The sequence below is a fragment of the Leucoraja erinacea genome, chromosome 45 (genome assembly GCF_028641065.1).
Source record: "Leucoraja erinacea ecotype New England chromosome 45, Leri_hhj_1, whole genome shotgun sequence".
NCBI lineage: Eukaryota > Metazoa > Chordata > Chondrichthyes > Rajiformes > Rajidae > Leucoraja > Leucoraja erinaceus.
Window position 1 is genome coordinate 760,581 of NC_073421.1, and position 18,989 is coordinate 779,569.

General features: G+C 48.7%; 1 protein-coding gene across 5 annotated transcripts in view; it reads left to right on the forward strand.

Moving 5' to 3' along the window:
- Positions 1-5,962, forward strand: part of pak1 (p21 protein (Cdc42/Rac)-activated kinase 1) — a 155,128-nt gene extending 149,166 nt beyond the window's left edge. For 4 of the 5 annotated variants that reach the window (XM_055664811.1, XM_055664810.1, XM_055664809.1 and 1 more), the window contains 3 exons: positions 1,224-1,420; positions 3,959-4,096; positions 5,018-5,962. In XM_055664811.1, coding sequence (XP_055520786.1) covers positions 1,224-1,420; positions 3,959-4,096; positions 5,018-5,104 — 422 coding nt within the window. In that variant the 3' untranslated portion in view covers positions 5,105-5,962. Of the gene's footprint in view, positions 1-1,223; positions 1,421-3,958; positions 4,106-5,017 lie in introns of those variants that run through there. The other variant, XM_055664812.1, reaches the window with a different exon arrangement.
- The last annotated feature ends 13,027 nt before the right edge of the window (positions 5,963-18,989 follow it).

The following is an 18,989-nucleotide window of genomic DNA, read 5'->3' on the forward strand; positions in this document are numbered from 1 at the left end:
TAAAGAAACGTCCTTTAATTCTGAGGCTGTGCCCTCTGGTCCTGGACTCTCCCACAAGTGGAAACATCCTCTCCACATCCACTCTATCCAAGCCTTTTACTATTCAGTAAGTTTCAATGAGGTTCCCCCTCATCCTTCAAAACTCCAGCGAGTACAGGCCCAGTGCCGACAAACGCTCATCATATGTTAACCCACTCATTCCTGGGATCATTCTTGTAAACCTCCTCTGGACCCTCTCCAGAGGCGGCACATCCTTCCTCAGATATGGGGCCCAAAATTGCTCACAGTTGTCCAAATGCGGCCTTCTAGAGCCTTAGAATTACATCCCTGTTTTTCTATTCTAGCTAGCATTGCATTTTCCCTCCTTACTACCGATTCAACTTACAAATTCCTTGTATGCCCCCACATAAAACAAACCAGAGAACATTAACACATACTTTTAAAAATACACTAAAAATAACAAAAAAGACAAAAAGACAGACAGACTGTAGGCGAGGCTGCCATCGTTGACGGTGCCACCTGCTGCAACATGCAGGAGCAGCTTCTTCCCATCAACGGTCAGGCTATTAAACACTACCAACTCCCAACTCAAAGTTGAATGACAAACTACCTGGATTGCACCACAGACTTCGTGCTTTTTGTTTGTTTTGCACTATTTTTTTTTTTCTATAGAACTTATTGTTTCTGACGCCAACAAAGTTCTTAAAGGGCCAGTCCCACTTGGCAATTTTTTTCGGCGCCTGCTGGCATCATTGACTGACCTATCAGGTCACCGAAATGTTGCAGCGTGATGTGATGTGCCGTGACGCGCGCTGTTTTTTCGGGTATCGCAACGGTTTTTTTTGTCGCCGCTGGATTTTGAAATGTTTAAAATCTTTTGGCGACACTGTTATGGCGCCGAAAAAAATCGCCAAGTGGGACAGGCCCTTGAGAGTGCAGTCTTATCTTGGCCTTAAAGGCCCGCTGCCCACTCCCTCCGTCTGCCGCCATCTTGAACTTGGCCCTTTGTCCAGCGTCTGGCGCCGTGGTCGATCCCCCCTCCCCCCTCCTCCCGGGTCTTCGGGCCCGTGCGGGAGATGAGCCTCGGGTGACTCCTGGTGGGTTCATGGTCGTGCAGTGGGCGAGCCGGGCGTGCTGTCGGGGCACGGACGCAAGCCAGAATTTCATTGCCCCGTTTTGCCGCACGTGACTCTTGACCCATGCAACTTTTTCTTCCCCTCCAGCTGACTTTGGCTTCTGCGCTCAGATCACTCCCGAGCAGAGTAAACGAAGCACGATGGTGGGCACCCCCTACTGGATGGCCCCCGAGGTGGTCACGAGGAAAGCTTACGGACCCAAGGTGGACATTTGGTCGCTGGGAATCATGGCGATAGAAATGATCGAGGGCGAACCTCCCTACCTGAACGAGAATCCCCTGAGGGTAACATTCCTTCCCTTCTGCTTCTCTTTGATAGATTGAGCTATTGGCTCAGTTACCTTGCATCTCACACACCTGCAACCTCTCACCATTTGCATGGGTTTTTGTTACTTTAAATTAGTTTCAGGGTGGCATAGCAGTAGAGTTGCTGCCTTACATCGCCAGAGATCCGGGTTTAATCCTGCCTACTGTCCGTACGGAGTCAGTGGGGAGAAGGCAGGAACGGGGTACTGATTGGGGATGATCACCCATGATCACATTGAATGGCGGTGCTGGCTCGAAGGGCCGAATGGCCTACTCCTGCACCTATTGTCTATTGTTCTCCGTATGACCAGTTGGGTTTCTCCGGGTGCTCCGGTTTCCTCCCACATTCCAAAGACGTGCAGGTTTGCAGGTTAATTGGCTTTTGATAATTGCCCCCAGCGTGTACGGACTAGGTGGGCCGAAGGGTCTGTGTCCACACTGTATCTCTAAACTAATCTTTCGAGTTACACAATGCAAACAGGCCCTTCAAACTATCGGGTCCATGTCGATCAACGACCACAGTTTCACAACAGTTCCATGTTATCCCACTTTCTCATCCACTCCCTCTACACTCGGGGCGATTTACAGAAGCCAATTAACCTGCAAACCTGCACATCTTGGGAATGTGGGAGGAAGCTGCCCTGGAATCTTGCTGACACCAAAAAAACAACCAAATGGTAGAAATGGATATGAAAGGTTCAGAGGGACACGGGGCAAACGCGGGAAAACCTGGTCAGCTTGGATGAGTTGGGCCGAAGGGCCTGCATCTGTGCTCTAAAGTAAGTAAGTAAGTGAGTAGGTTTATTGGCCAAGTATTCACATACAAGGAATTTGCCTTGGTGCTCCGCCCACAAGTAACAACATGACACACGGTGACAGTTACCAATGACTCAGAAAACACTAATAATAAAACATTAATGATAAAACACCATTGATCAAGCATGTAAACCAACACAATACCAGATCAAAGGGAGCTACAGATTTTTGGCTATGACTCTATGACTCAGCAGGTCAGGCCACATCTGTGGGATGAGAACAAGAGCCGGCTTTTTAGGTGGGAGAGTCTTTACCTGTTCACTTGCTGTTTGGAATTTTAAATAGCAGTCGGGTCAGGTTTGTGGTGAGCAGGGAGTGACTAAGACCACATCTCATCCAGTCCAAACCCTCGCCCCCCCTCTCCCCCACAACCACACACACCCAGTCAATAGTTAATAGACAATAGGTGCAGGAGTAGGCCATTCGGCCCTTCCAGCCAGCACCGCCATTCAATGTGATCATGGCTGATCATCCCCAATCAATACCCTGTTCCTGCCTTCTCCCCATATCCCCTGACTCCGCTATCTTTAAGAGCCCTATCTAGCTCTCTCTTGAAAGTATCCAGAGAACCGGCCTCCACCCCCCTCTGAGGCAGAGAATATCACAGACTCACCACTCTCTGTGTGAAAAAGTGTTTCCTCGTCTCCGTTCTAAATGGCTCACTCTTTATTCTTAAACTGTGGCCCTGGTTCTGGACTCCCCCAACATCGGGAACATGATTCCGGCCTCTAGCACTTCCAAACCCTTAATAATCTTATATGTTTCAATAAGATTATCTGAATGGTGACCAATTAGGAAAAGGGGAGATACAACGAGACCTGGGTGTCATGGTCACCAGTCATTAAAAGTAGGCATGCAGGTGCAGCAGGCAGTGAAGAAAGCGAATGGTATGTTAGCGTTCATAGCAAAACGATTTGAGTATAGGAGCAGGGAGGTTCTACTACAGGGTCTTAGTGAGACCACACCTGGAGTATTGCGTACAGTTTTGGTCTCCTAATCTGAGGAAAGACATTCTTGGCATAGAGGGAGTACAGAGAAGGTTCACCAGACTGATTCCTGGGATGGCAGGACTTTCATATGAAGACAGACTGGATAGACTCGGCTTGTACGCGCTAGAATTTAGAAGATTGAGGGGGGATCTTATAGAAACTTACAATATTCTAAAGGGGTTGGACAGGCTAGATGCAGGAAGATTGTTCCCGATGTTGGGGAAGTCCAGAACAAGGGGTCACAGTTTAAGGATAAGGGGGAAATCCTTTAAAACCGAGATGAGAAGAACTTTTTTCACACCGAGAGTGGTGAATCTCTGGAATTCTCTGCCACAGAAGGTAGTCGAGGCCAGTTCATTGGCTATATTTAAGAGGGAGTTAGATGTGGCCCTTGTGGCTAAGGGGATCAGAGGGTATGGAGAGAAGGCAGGTACAGGATACTGAGTTTGATGATCAGCCATGATCATATTGAATGGCGGTGCAGGCTCGAAGGGCCGAATGGCCTACTCCTGCACCTATTTTCTATGTCTATGTTTCTATGTCTAAGATCCCCTCTCATCCCTCTAAACTCCAGACTGGTCTGCGTGGCCGCATCCACAACTCTGCAACGTCTTGTTGTCTTGTGCAGAGCTGTTCATTTCAATGTTTTCACCCTTTTTACCCGCTTGAATCCATTCAATTAATTGAATTGAATGAAATCTCATCTCTTCAGGCACTGTATTTAATAGCAACGAATGGCACTCCTGAGCTACAGAATCCTGAAAAACTGTCTTCTATATTTCGGGACTTTCTTAATCGCTGCCTGGAGATGGATGTGGAGAAGAGAGGTTCTGCCAAGGAGCTTCTCCAGGTGAGATGAGTCGTCACGTTTAATGTAGGTGCCCAAAATTATTCGGACTTAACAAGAAGCTTTTGGCATAATGGCCTTCATCAAGGCAGTCACGGTGGGGCAGCGGTAGAGTTGCTGCCTTACACCGAATGCAGCGCTGGAGACCCGGGTTCCATCCCGACTACGGCTGCTGTCTGTACGGAGTTTGTACGTTCTCCCCGTGACCTGCGTGGGGTTTTCCCAAGATCTTCGGTTTCCTCCCGCATTCCAAAGACCTACAGATTTGTAGGTTAATTGGCTTGGTAAAAGTTTTTAAATAATTGTCCCTAGTGGGTGTAGGATAGTGTTAATGTGCGGGGATCGCTGGTCGGTGTGGACCCGGTGGGCACAAGGGCCTGTTTCCATGCTGTATTTCTAAACTAAACTAAGATTATTTAGTATAGAAGTTGGGAGGTCATGTTACAGTTATATTAGATGTTAGTGAGGCTGCATTTAGAGTACCCATATCTGTTCTGTGCACCATGTTATAGGAAAGATTTAATAGGAATCTGTGGGGTAACTTTTTCACACAAAGGGTGGTGGGCATATGGAGCGAGCTGCCGGAGGAGGTAGCTGAGGCTGGGACTGTCCCAAGTGGAGTTGGAGTAAACAGTTGGACATTTCAAAGAGCTAGCAGCGGTAAAATGGGCTGAATGGTCTAGAGTAAGAAAATAGACCCTTCAGCCCATCGACCATGTCAAGCAGGTGAACAGCTTTATAACTGACCTAGTCCCAATTGCTTGTACTTATCCCTTAAGCATCTGAATCGAACCTACCCATGTACCGGTGTAAGTTTAAAGACCCAAGAAATCTACACCTTGCTATTGACCTGCCTGTTATTATGTTGTAAATGTATTACTTTCTATTAATATTCATTTCCTTTGTCTTTGTTTGTGGCGACAGCACCCGTTCCTGAAGGTGGCCAAGCCTCTGTCCAGTCTCACTCCCCTCATCCTTGCCGCCAAGGACGCAGCCAAGAACAACCGCTAACGGGACGGGTGACATCTGCAACCCCTGCGTCGGCGGCGCTCACATGCGCCCCCCCCACCCCACCCACGCGCAACGGGATTGCTGCTCACCCTAGCGACGGGCGGGCCCCTCCCACCCGGAGCTCCTCCAGTCTTCAATCCTTCCACAGCCAAGTTCCAGGGAAGGGGACGGAGTGGGGAAAGGGTGGGGGGAGGGGTAGACCATCGCGGGAGGCTGTCATTCCACGGGTGCCACGCAAAGGACAACGCGCTTTGTGCGGGACGGGACGGGACGGGACGGGAGGGGATTCTTCCCTTAAACTGCATTGGGTGTTAATAGTTCTTTATAGTACTGAGCAGTGTCCCAACTCTGTGGAATATCAGCCCCTGATGCTGGGTGTATCTAGTGGTTGTGGAAGGCTGCAGGGGGCTTGGCAATAGTCAGGAGATAAGCCTGTGCACTACACAGTCCACTGAGCCTGTCCTTTGACCCTCCCCAACCCTGGCAAGCTGCTGGGATTTCTCCCTCTTTCATATGTTCGTAAGTAGTATCTCTTCATTTTGGGTGGACGGGCCAGTGCTTTTACATTCTTTCCCCTTCTCCCTAACGTTCATAGGTCTATATATATATATATTTCCCCCCCTTCTTTGTTGAGTGATTCTCTCTCCGCTTCGAAGATCGATCACTCGGATTGATCCCGCGTTCCGATCGCCTGAGTCTTCGGCTGGAGGCTTCTCTCAAATCACTGAATGTAGCGGCAAGTTGCCGAATGGTCACATACGTGACGTAGTTATTAAGTCTGCGGTGATGCCAGTCTTAATACCCGCACTGCCGGGCATGTAGTATATTTTTTTGTGAGTGTTTCCCCCTCCCCCTCTCCCCCCCCCCCCCCCCCCCCCCCCCCCCTCCCCCCCCCCCTCCTCCCCCTCCCCCCCCCCCCCCCCCCTCCCCCAACAGATCGTTAGTTTTCCAAACACTATTGCCCAATGCAAGCGGCTCAAATCCCTTGCCTTGGGCAACTTACATGCTGCTAAATCGTTGAGAATGTCTATAGTGTACAGAACTATGGAATTTTAAAACTACGGGGTTAAAAAAATAAAATAAAAAGGGTGTTATGAAACTTGTGTGATGGTTTTTATGTCTTTGGGAAGAATAAACTGGACAAAAGTGATGGGCCTTGTGGAGGATTTGCACTGCACTACACTGATCGAATGGTTCTTTTCATTGTTCCGTCCTGAAGTGACAATGGTACTGAAGGTCAGTCTTTGATTGAAGAACTGACTTTTTGCCCTCTCTGGGTTTGTCATCCACTGCCCCAGTTGTAAAATCTTAGTTTAAAACAACAAATGTAGCAATATCTAAATGGAACAGGTTATAAAGTTTACAATGTGCATCCTTTGCTGCTTTCTACATTCACTTTTCCAAGTTTGCCAATTGTTTTTGATTGCCCTAATAGCTGGGGGGTTGTGCAGAGAAGGCAGGAGAATGGGATTCAGAGGCTAAGGTAAATAAATCAGCCATGATTTGAATGGCGGACTAGACTTGATTCTGCTCCTATCACATCTGAACGTATTACAAGAAGACTTTGGAGAGGGAGCAGGAGAGGTTTGCCAGGACGTGCCTGTATTAAAGGGTATTAGTTATAAGGAGAGTTTCATTGAGAGATACAGTGTGGAAATGGCCCCGTCAGCCCACCCACCCAACCGTTGATCAGCTGTGCACTAGTTCTATGTTAGATACAAGATACATTTATTTGTTACATGTGCCAATGTGGACAGTGAATGTGTGATCGCCATACAGCCATACGAATAATAATGAGCACACAACACGATAATCTTTAACACAGACACCCCCACACAGCGTTATCAAAGTTTCCCACTGTGAGGGAAGGCTCCAGAATTCACTCATCCTCCTCTGTTGTTCACCCGTGGTGGAGGGGCTCCCAAACCCCTCGCTGTCGCTGCTACAGGCGGCCCGATGTTCAGGCCCGCTCGCCGGGATGATGGAAGTCCGACGTCGGGACTGAGGGACTTGGACATCTGAATCAGCCACCTCCTACCGGAGTCCGCAGCTCCCGCGCTGGGCGGAGATTCAACGCTGGCGGCCCTCGGCTAAGGGCCCCAGGACTCCGCGATGTTGAAGTCAGCGCCGCCCGCGCTGGAAGCTCTACGAGCCACAGCTCAGATATTAAAGCAGCAGGCCCAACACTCCAGAGCTTCAACTACAGAGCGATCCAGGTAAGGCATCGCCCGCTCCGCGGTGTATCCAGCGCTGCGCCGCCGCTGCTGAAGCTCTAGTCCGGGTTCCTGGCAGGAAAGGCCACCCGCGCCAATCCAGGGGGTGGGCTGCGAGGGGGGGGGGGAGGACGCGACTCGGAGAATAGTCGCATCTTCGCCAGGAAGTGACTGGGAAACGGTTTCCCCCCTTACCCTGCCCCCCTCCCCCACATAGAAAAGTTAAAGAAACCTCCAACACAAACAGACAGACTGTAGGCAGAGGCTGCCTCCTAGTGGACAGGAATGTTATTCCCACATTCCCATCCAACACGTTATTCCCACATTCCCATCCATCCCACATTCCCATCCTGCACGTTTGTGGAACGTAGGTGGAAACTGGAGCACGTGGAGAAAACTCCATGGTCGCAAGGAGAACGTGCAAACTCCGTACAGGCAGCACTCGTGGTCAGGATCGAACCCTGGTCTGCGGTGCTGTGAGGCTGTAGTTTTACTACTGCGCCACCGTGCCGACTTAACTAATACCGTTTCACCTTTTACTTGGCATACAATATAGAGGGGAATAGATAGGGTGGATCCACAGAGTCTTTTTCCCCTGGGTAGGGACATCAGAAACAAGAGGATGTGTGTTTAAGGAGGGAGGGGCAAGATTTAATACAAAGCTGAGCAGCATCATTTCCACCCAGAGGGTAGTGGGGATATGGAACAAGCTGCCACAGGAGCTAGTCAAGACAAGCACTATAACAACATTTAAAAAAATACTTGCGTACATGGATAGAAAGGTCAGGACATGGGCAACTGGGGCTTGCTTAGATGGGGCATTTTGGTCATCATGAACAAGTGGGAGTCATACTGAGAGACATGGTCTTTGGCCCACAATGTCCCAGTCAGACATGATCCCTAGCTGACCTGATCTCCTCTACCTGTGAGTGATCCATATCCCTCCTTTCTCTGCAAATCCACGTGTTCTGTAAGAATTACATTCTTTGACTTCTCTAGCGCCTTTAACACAATTCAGCCTCGACTGCTAGGGGAGAAGATGGAGAAGATGAAGGTGGACCCATTAATGGTACTGTGGTGTTTGGATGACCTTTTCCACAGACCACAGTATGTGCGCCTACAGAACAATGTCTCAAGCACCATCATGAGCAGCACAGGGGCTCCACAAGGAACTGTGCTGGCTCCATTCCTGTTCACCATCTACACAGCGGATTGTCAATATAACACCAACAGCTGCTTTTTGCAGAAATTTTCAGATGACACAGCTGTTGTCGGCCTCATCAAAGGGGGCAATGAGGAGGAGTATAGAGACACAATTAACAACTTTGTGGAGTGGAGTGCACACAATAACCTCCATCTCAACACCACAAAAACGAAGGAGATAGTTGTGGATTTCAGGAGGGGGAGGAGGAGGACTCAACCAACACCAATCACCATCAGGGGCACTGAGGTGGAGGTGGTCGCCAACCACAGGTACCTTGGTGTGCAGCTTGACAGTGAGCTGGACTGGAAGAGTCATATGGAGGCGGTGTACAGGTAGGGACAAAGTCGACTGTATTTTTTAAGGAGGCTAAGGTCATTCAACATCTGCCAACCCCTACTGTGCAGTGTCTACCATTCAGTGGTGGCCAGTGCTCTGTTTTTTGCTGTGGCCTGTTGGGGAGAAGGCGCCCGCATAGCGGACAAAAACAGACTGGACAAGCTGATCAGGAAGGCCGGCTCAGTGGTCGGGGCTGAGCAACTAACGGTCCAGCAGGTGGCAGAGGCCAGAACTCTGAACAAACTGGGTTCAATAATGACCAACCCCACTCACCCACTCCACGCCCTGAAGGTGATCAAGAGCAGCATCTTCAGTCAGAGACTGATTGCACCAATGTGCAAAACGGAGAGATATAGGAAGTCTTGTATACCAGCTGCTATAAGGTTTTATAATGCACAAAAATAATTTTGGATTTTTTTAGTATTCATTCATTGTATTTTAACTTATTAAGTATGGAAGCTATCTGAGGAAATGTGTGGTGTTATGTCTGTCTTGAAGCTGTTGTGGCACTGTAATTTCCTGTAAAGGATTATTAAAGGTTATTCAATTCAATTCATTTAAACAAAAATCTTGACTTATGCATCTCCTTTAAACGTTGTCCCTCTCACCTTAACGCTTTGCCCCCAGGTCTATGTGCCAGACTATCGTGTCTCTCCACCACCACCCCTGGATGAATTGGGTCAGAGGAAAAGTTGAAGACAGACACAAAAAGCTGGAGTAACAGCGGTTCGGCACACCATGGTCATAAATGAGGCCATTCGGCCCATCAAGTATACTTCGCTATTCAATCATGGCTGATTCTGCTATCTAACCCCATTCTCCTGCCTTCTCCCCATTACCCCTGACACCCGCACTAATCAAGAATCTATCTCTGCCTTAAAAATAATATCCATTGACTCGGCCTCCACAGCCTTCTGTGGCAATCAATCCCACCACTCTGGGGAAAAGGAGCAGGTGAGGTTTTGGGTCGAGACCCTTCTTCAGACTGAGAGTCAGGGGAGAGGAACGAGAGATATAGACAGTACATAAGCCAAATTAGTGGCCGTTTTGCAAAAGGAAATGTGGGGCACACAATGAATAGGCCATTGTTGGCTGTGGGACAGATAACAAGGAGCTCACAGACAGAGGAACCTCCACAGGACGACTAGGCTGCGGATAAAAGTTCACGTTTTAGGCGTAGAATTGGGCCATTCGGCCCATCGAGCACTGCCATGCACTCATGGCTGATCTCTGCCTCCTAATCCCATTTTCCTGCCTTCTCCCCATAACCCTTGACTCCCGTTCTAATCAACAATTTGTCTATCTCTGCCTTAACAATATCCACTGACTTGGCCTCCACAGCCGTCTGTGGCAATGAGTTCCACAGATTCACCACCCTCTGACTAAAGAAGTTCCTCCTCACCTCCTTCTGAAAGAGCGCCCTTTAATTCTGGGGCTGTGACCTCTGGTCCGAGACTCTCCCACCAGTGGAAACATCCTCTCCACATCCACTCTATCCAGTCCTTTCATTATTCAGTAAGTTTCAATGAGGTCCCCCCTCAATCTTCTAAACCCCAGTGAATAGAGGCCCAGTGCCGTCAGATGCTCATCATACACTCCTGGGATCATTCTTGTTGATTTAAGGTTGAAAAGGGTTGATTGATTGAAAGAGACAGCATGAAAACATGAAGAAGGGTTTCGGCCCGAAACGTTGCCTATTTCCTTCGCTCCATAGATGCTGCTGCACCCGCTGAGTTTCTCCAGCTTTTTTGTGTAACCAGCATGAAAACATGACCATTCGGCCCATCGTGTCCATGCTGGCCATCAATCACCCGTTCACACTAGTTCTACCTCCTCTCTCATGCACTCCCTACACACCAGGAGCATAGAAACATAGTTGCAGGAGTAGGCCATTCAGCCCTTCGAGCCAGCACCGCCATTCATTGTGATCATGGCTGATCAGTTTCTAGAAGCCAATGGTCGTACAAACATAGAAACATAGAAACATAGAAATTAGGTGCAGGAGTAGAGGCCATTCGGCCCTTCGAGCCTGCACCGCCATTCAATATGATCATGGCTGATCATCCAACTCAGTATCCCGTACCTGCCTTCTCTCCATACCCCCTGATCCCCTTAGCCACAAGGGCCACATCTAACTCCCTCTTAAATATAGCACACCTGCACACCTTTGGGAAGCGTGGGGAAACCGCAACACCCCAGAAGAAACCAAAGTGACCACATGCAAACTCCACACAGACAGCACCCGAGGACGGGATTGAACCGGTGTGTCTGGTGCTGTGAGGCAGCAGCTGTGTCACCACACACCAAGTTGCAGACGAGATTTCTAAAGTAACGGCCTCTATTTTGATATGCATCGTGTTAAGTAAAAGTTCAATTTAATTTGCCAAATATATTTTCACACGTAACTTTATCCTTGGTCTCCATGGGATTAGTTGATGATTGATTGTTAAATATTAGTCATACTAATGTGAGCTTACCATGAATCTCAAATCAAAGAAACTTTGCATCAAATATTCATTCTTTGCAAACAAATGGATTTTTTTGACCCATCCTCCACACTGCATCATACGGCACGTCCTCCTCTGTTTCCCCCCAAGGTCTCCTGTTAGTGTCATTATCCAGTCTAAAATTAATATCCAGTCCTTCTCATTCCAGGAGCTTGCTGTGCCCAGATTGGCTGTGACATTTTCTCTCTCATGAGAGGGACTTCACTGATTTGTTTGTGAAGGTTGGGAGTGGCTGCAGGGAATGAGAGAGGTGCTACATAAATGCAAATCTCTGTGTTCTCCCATAGACCCTTCGGCCCACAAGGTCTGTGCCATGATGCCGGGACCATCTCCTATCTACCTCCAGTCTTGCAGCGTAGAGAAAGGCCCTTTGCCCACATCAGCCTGTCCACACTAGTCCCACCTGCCTGCGTTTGGTCCATATCCCTCTAAACCTGTCCTACCCATGTACCTGTTTAAATGTTTCATAAACATTGCAATAGTCCCTGCCTCAACTACCTCCTCCGGCAGCTCGTTCCATACTTTGTGTGAAAAAGTTACCACTCAGGTTCCTATTACATTTTTCTCCCCTCACCTTAAACCTATGTCCTCTCATTCTCGATTCCCCCTACTCTGGGCAAGAGACTCTGTGCATCTGCCCGATCTATTCCAGTCATTATTTTGTACACCTCTACAAGATCACCTCTCATCCTATCCAGTCAGATCAGATAATGCTATACATCATCAAACTCCAGAACAATAGGTGGAGCAAAGGGGAAGATACAGAGTGCAGAATCTAGTTCCCATCAGTTCCACAGACAAACTCCAATGTCCACAATGGGGTAGAGGTGAATCAGACACTACCCTAGCTTTAGTTTAGTTTAGAGGTGCAGTGTTGAAACAGGTCCACGCCGGCCAGCGATCCCCGCACATTAACACTATCCTATACACACTAGGGACAATCTACACTTATTTACACCAAGCCAATTAAGCCACAAACCTGTACGTTTTTGGAGTGTGGGAGGAAACCGAAGATCTCGGAGAAAACCCACGCAGGTCACGGGGAGAACGTAGTCGGGATCGAACATGGGTGTCTGGCGCTGCAAGGTTAATTCCCGGGGTGGCGGGACTGTCATATGGAGCGGCTGGGCTTGTACACTCTGGAGTTTAGAAGGATGAGAGGGAATCTTATTGAAACATAAAAGGTTGTTAAGGGTTTGGACACGCTAGAGGCAGGAAACATGTTCCCGATGTTGGGGGAGTCCAGAACCAGGGACCACAGTTTAAGAATAAGGGGTAAGCCATTTAGAACGGTGACGAGGAAACACTTTTTTCTCACACAGAGAGTTGTGAGTCTGTGGAATTCTCTGCCTCAGAGGGCGGTGGAGGCCGGTTCTCTGGATGCTTTCAAGAGAGAGCTAGATAGGGCTCTTAAAGATGGTGGAGTCAGGGGATATGGGGAGAAGGCAGGAACGGGGTACTGATTGGGGATGATCAGCCATGATCACGTTGAATGGCGGTGCTGGCTCGAAGGGCCGAATGGCCTACTCCTGCACCTATTGCCTATTGCATGGAATGGTGGGACAGGCTTAATGGGCCGAATGGCCTACTATTTCTCTTATAACAATTTTTACAATTGTCACCATATTTAAAAAATTCAAATGTAACCATTTTAAAGACAATGATAGCAAGTGCTATATATGTTTGCGTTGGCCATATGGTTTATCTGGTAACTCAGTTCCAAATGTGTTGGTGAAACTTTGCTTCATCGTCAAGAAAATGATTTGTTAGCAGTTGGATGAATATTTATTTTCTACTTATTTCAGTAGGTGAGTCATGCAGCATGAAATGTCGCTGTTACCTCAGAAACCAGAGGGAAGGACAGAACAATATAAACCACTCGCCCCTCTAGCTTGTTCCGATATTCACTGTGATTATAGGTAGACAAAAATGCTGGAGAAACTCAGCGGGTGAGGCAGCATCTATGGAGCGAAGGAATAGGCAACGTTTCGGGTCGAGACCCTTCTTCAGGCTGATGTGGGGAGGCAGGAAGAAGAAAGGAAGAGGCGGAGACAGTGGGCTGTGGGAGAGCTGGGAAGGGGAGGGGAAGGAGGGAGAAAGCAGGGACTACCTGAAATTGGAGAAGTCAATGTTCATACCACTGGGGTGTAAACTACCCAAGTGAAATATGAGTAAGGTTGATTCATTTTGGACTTTAGCCACCCGTGGTGTCATAACTTCCTTGAAACTTACCGAATAGTGAAAGGCCTGGATAGAGTGGATGCGGAGAGGAAGTTTCCACTAGTGGGAGAGTCAAGGACTAGAGGTCACAGCCTCAGCATTAAAGGATGTTCCTTTAGGAAGGAGATGAGGTGGGATGTCTTGAGTCAGAGGATGGTGAATCTGTGGAATTCTTTGCCACAGACGGCTGTGGAGGCCAAGTCAGTGGATATTTTTAAGGCAGAGATAGACAAAATTCTTGATTAGTGCGGGTGTCAGGGTTTATGGGGAGAAGGCAGGAGAATGGGGTTAAAAGGGAGAGTTTTAATCAGCCATGATTAAATGGCGGAGTAGACATGATGGGCCAAATGGTCTATCTTTCCCTCTCAACCCCATTCTCCTGCCCTCCCCAGAACCCCTGTCATCCGTACTAACCAGGAATCTGTCAATCTCCACCTTCAATAAACCCAATGACGGCCTCCACAGCTGCCTGTGGCAATGAATTCCACAGATTCACCATCCTCTGACTAAAGAAATTCCTCCTCATCTCCTTTCTAAAAGGGTGTCCTTTTATTCTGAGGTTGTGGCCTCTGGTCCTAGACTCGTCCCGACGTAGTGCAGCCCATGGAGTGCAGCAGCAGCAGCAGCAGCAGCAGCGCCTCGCCCGTGGCCCCGTCGGTCGGTCGGCAGCCCGGCCAGCTGTCCGACCTTCGGACCTTCGCTTACCGCCGACACCACCGCCACCCCTCCTTCTCACGGTCGATCATCGGTTCATGAGTTGGACGGGGCGCCGGACTTTGCGCGGACCGGGCCAAAACTCCTCAGCTGGCCCGCCGGCTGGGCTTTGTGTACAGTCCAGCACCCGGGGCCAACTCATCATTCACCCAGACACGGCCCAGTCGGTCAACGAATTGCCGTGGGGAATTTGTCCCGTAGTTTGAACTCTTGTCCCTTATTTGGGAGTGAGAAACATAGAAACATAGAAATTAGGTGCAGGAGTAGGCCATTCGGCCCTTCGAGTCTGCACCACCATTCAATATGATCATGGCTGATCATCCAACTCAGTATCCCGTACCTGCCTTCTCTCCATACCCTCTGATCCCTTTAGCCACAAGGGCCACATCTAACTCCCTCTTAAATATAGCCAATGAACTGTGGCCTCAACTACCTTCTGTTGTAGAGAATTCCACAGATTCACCACTCTCTGTGTGAAAAATGTTTTCCTCATCTCGGTTCTAAAGGATTTCCCCCTTATCCTTAAACTGTGACCCCTTGTTCTGGACTTCCCCAACATCGGGAACAATCTTCCTGCATCTAGCCTGTCCAACCCCTTAAGAATTTTGTAAGTTTCTATAAGATCCACCCTCAATCTTCTAAAATCTAGCGAGTACAAGCCGAGTCTATCCAGTCTTTCTTCATAAGACAGTCCTGACATCCCAGGAATCAGTCTGGTGAACCATCTCTGTACTCCCTCTATGGCAAGAATGTCTTTCCTCAGATTAGGAGACCAAAACTGTACACAATACTCCAGGTGTGGTCTCACCAAGACCCTGTACAACTGTAGACACAGGTCACGGGGAGGACGTACAAAACTCGGACAAGCACCGCAGTCAGGATCGAACCCAGGTCTGTGCCTCTGTAAGGCAGCAACTCTACCGCTGCGCCACCGTGCCGTGTCGACACAAGGATTGCCCCATGCTCCACATAAGTCTTAATGTAAACATAACGTTTGGCTCAATGCTTTCTCTATTCTGTATCGCAAAGCTCCTGACTCTCTGAGCCCTGTATTAAACCCCCTGCCTCTGCCCATCTGTTAGATCAGGCCAAGCAGTCTTCATTTGTTGGCTGTTAAAATTCAATGGAAGGCTCGCTGGCATTAATAATTCGTAAAGCTTCTGGGCCACAAGAGACTGTAGTGCATAACATGGTATGTGTTTGCAAATCAGGAGCTCAGTATCACTCCCAGCCACACAATCTCAAATTTACATGCCAACAGTGTGAGTATTGAATAGAAACAAGGAACTGAAGGTGTTGCTTTATACCAAAGATAGACACAAAGTGCTGGAGTAACTCAGCGGGACCAGCAGCATCTCTGGAGGAATAGGATGGGGGATGTTTGGAGTCAGGATCCACCTCCAGAGTCGAGGCAATGATGAGTATCTTCATGCTTGTGTCAATGTGTTGGGTCCAGGACAGATCCTCAGGGATCTGCACGCCCAGGAAGGTGAAGTTGTCGACTCTCTCCACCATCGACCCGTGGATGAAGACAGGTTTGTGGATCTGCATCTAACGTTGACAATCTGCTCCTTGGTCTGTTTCTGCAACGCCATCTACACACTGCACTGGCCACCGAATCAACACCGTACAAATGGACACTGAAGGGCCTGTCCCACTTGGCTGCCATTTGAGCGCCGTTTAAGCGATTCCAAAAATGTGGTTGTCGTGTTGTGCCGCAGGGGTAGCGTGTGGGTAGCGTGTGGGTAGCGGGGGACGGGCGCGTGGAGAAGCGTGGAGTTGCATGCGGTATCGTGCAGCGGTCCAGGATTTCGTGCTGCACAAAATCCTCGCGCGCCACCTGCGTGACGTATCACGTATGCACGTTGGCGCATTGGCATCGCACGCTGACGTCCCAACGTCTCACGTGTATCGTGTGGTGACGCATGGTTACGTTACCGTGCGTACCGTGTGCCGCGGGGTATTCTAATGACGTCACGCGCACCGGACAGCATGATGTTACGGCGTGTCGATCTATTTTACATATGACGCGTAAATGAGGCGCAAATGACGGCTAAGTGGGACTGGCCCTTTAAATTTGCTGCGCGGTGACGTATTGACGTGCGGTGTTTTTTCAAGTGTCGCAACATTTTTTTTGTCGCCGCTGGATTTTGAAATGTTCAAAATATTTTGGCGACTCTGGCTATGACGCTGGCAATCGCCAAGTGGGACAGGCCCTTACACCAATTAAATATAAACATGCATTCCTGACTGTAGTGCTGGAGTAACTCAGCAGGTTTAGTTTAGAGATACAGCACGGAAACAGGCCCTTCAGCCCACCGGGTCTGCACTGACCAGTGATCCCCGCACACTAACACTGCCCTACACACACTAGGGATAACTTTACATTTATACCAAGCCGATTAATCTACAAACCCTGTACGTCTTTGTAGTGTGGGAGGAAACCGAAGATCTCGGTATTCTCACGTTGACGGGGAGAACGTGCAAACTCCGTACAGGCAGCACCCGTAGTCAGGATCGAACCTTGGTCTCCGGCGCTGTGAGGCAGCAACTCTACCGCTGGTGACAGGCAGCATCTCTGGAGCAATAGGACAGGTGACGTTTCGGGTCAGGATCCTTTGTTGAAATGGGCCGGAGGATTAGGTTTATTCTAGTCCCGTGTGCCGAGGTACAGTGAACAGGTATTGCACGCTATCCAATCTGATCAGACAATACTATGGATAAATACAACCACAAGTACAAGCAGAGCAACAGTGACAATACAGAGGGCAGATACAGTTCTCAGCATTGTAACACATGTAGAAAAAGGCACAATGTGCTGGAGTAACTCCCCCACAATCAGTCTGAGGAGGGGTCCCAAGCTGAAATGTCACCCACCCAACCACCCGTGCAGCATCCTGGGGTTCAACTGGACCGGGCGCCGCTCCAAGGGTCCGAGCACGTGGACCGCATGCGGTGTGGAGCAGTGGCGGGAGGACAACACGGTACGCTTGACGAGGCCGACCCAGCAAACGCCGCCTGGACAACAGGTCAGGTCAAGATCCCTGCACTTACAACAACTGGGAAATGGCCCCAAACTGGCGACTGTATACTGTCCCAGCCCACAATTGTCCAGTCTCCGGCCACTGCCCAGTCCATCACCGGCTCTGACCTCCCCGCCATCGAGGGGATCTATCGTAGTCACCGCCTGAAAAGTGGCTGCCAACATCATCAAAGACCCACACCATCCTGGCCACACACTCACCTCACCACTGCCATCAGGTACAAGGTACAGGAAGCTGTAACCACCAGGTTCGGGAACAGCTTGGTCACCACAGCCATCAGGCTGTTATACACCACAACAAAACAAACTCTGAACTACAACAGACTATTATTAGTGCACTCTATGTGTTTATTTATTGAGTATGTGTGCATGTGTGTAAATACACACTGAACTTGTTTTATTCTCCCGTTATGTACCACTCACTCATCTCCCCGCTAACTTCAGGTAGAAGGTACAGGAGCCTGAAATCTGCAACGTCCAGGTTCAGGAATAGCTACTTCCCCACAGCCATCAGGCTATTAAACTCAACTAAATAAAACCTCTGAGCATTAATAGCCCATTGCACTTTATCTGTTTATTTATGTGTGGGTATATATATTCTATGGTATATGGACACACTGATCTGTTCTGTATTCATGCCTACTATGTTCTGTTGTGCTGCAGCAAGCAAGAATGTCATTGCCCTATCTGGGACACATGACAATAAACACACTTGCCTCTTGACTTGACAACTGCTGATGTAACACGTGTATCGAAGTGCTTACATGTGGTGATACTTGTACTGAACTGTGTACAAAAATGAAGTGTACATTTGACAAATAAAATACCCTCCCATATTGTCCGGAGATGCTGCCTGACCTGCTGAGTGGCTCCAGCACTTTGTGTCTATCTTTGGTGTAAACCACCATCTGTAGATCCTTGTTTCCCCCTCGTTGGAAAATGTTGGGTTCGCTGAAGAAGAGAAGTCATTAGACACTGTTTCATTGAATGTTGTGGACCCAGGGCAATTCTTTCACCATTCAATTTCCAGGGATGAAGCCATCTGATGGGTGAATCCCAATAATGCGTTCGCAGCAGGTTGCATTCCAACAGCTTATAGGTTTTATGTTGCTGTGTGAATTATTGATGACTCCCAGCACGGATATTCGAGACCGTTAATAATTCATTTAACGGTTGTATAATCTGCCAAGTGGGGACTTGTAACCCAATCTGAAACACTCAATGGTTGGAGCTGGTTAATTCTATTCATTGTTTTTAACCAAGGAGTGAACTAGAATATAGAACATTATACAGCACAAGAGCAGTCTCAGTGTTGTTTATTGTCACGTGTACCGAGGTACAGTGAAAAGCCTTTGTTGTGTGCTAAAGGCCCTGTCCCACTTTTCCAACCTAATTCACGACCTCTGCCGAGTTTGCCCTTGACTCATACTCGCAGCATGGTCGTCACGAGGTCGTCATGAGGTCGTAGGTAGGTCGTGATGCTAGTCGTAGGTACTCGTGGCATCAAGTAGGTCGGGGCGTTTTTCTAGCCCGATGAAAAATATCCACGAGTAAAAAAGGTTGTGAATTAGGTCGTGCAAGTGGGACAGGGCCTTAAACCCAACAGTGGAAAGACAACACATGATTACAATCGATCCATTTACAGTGT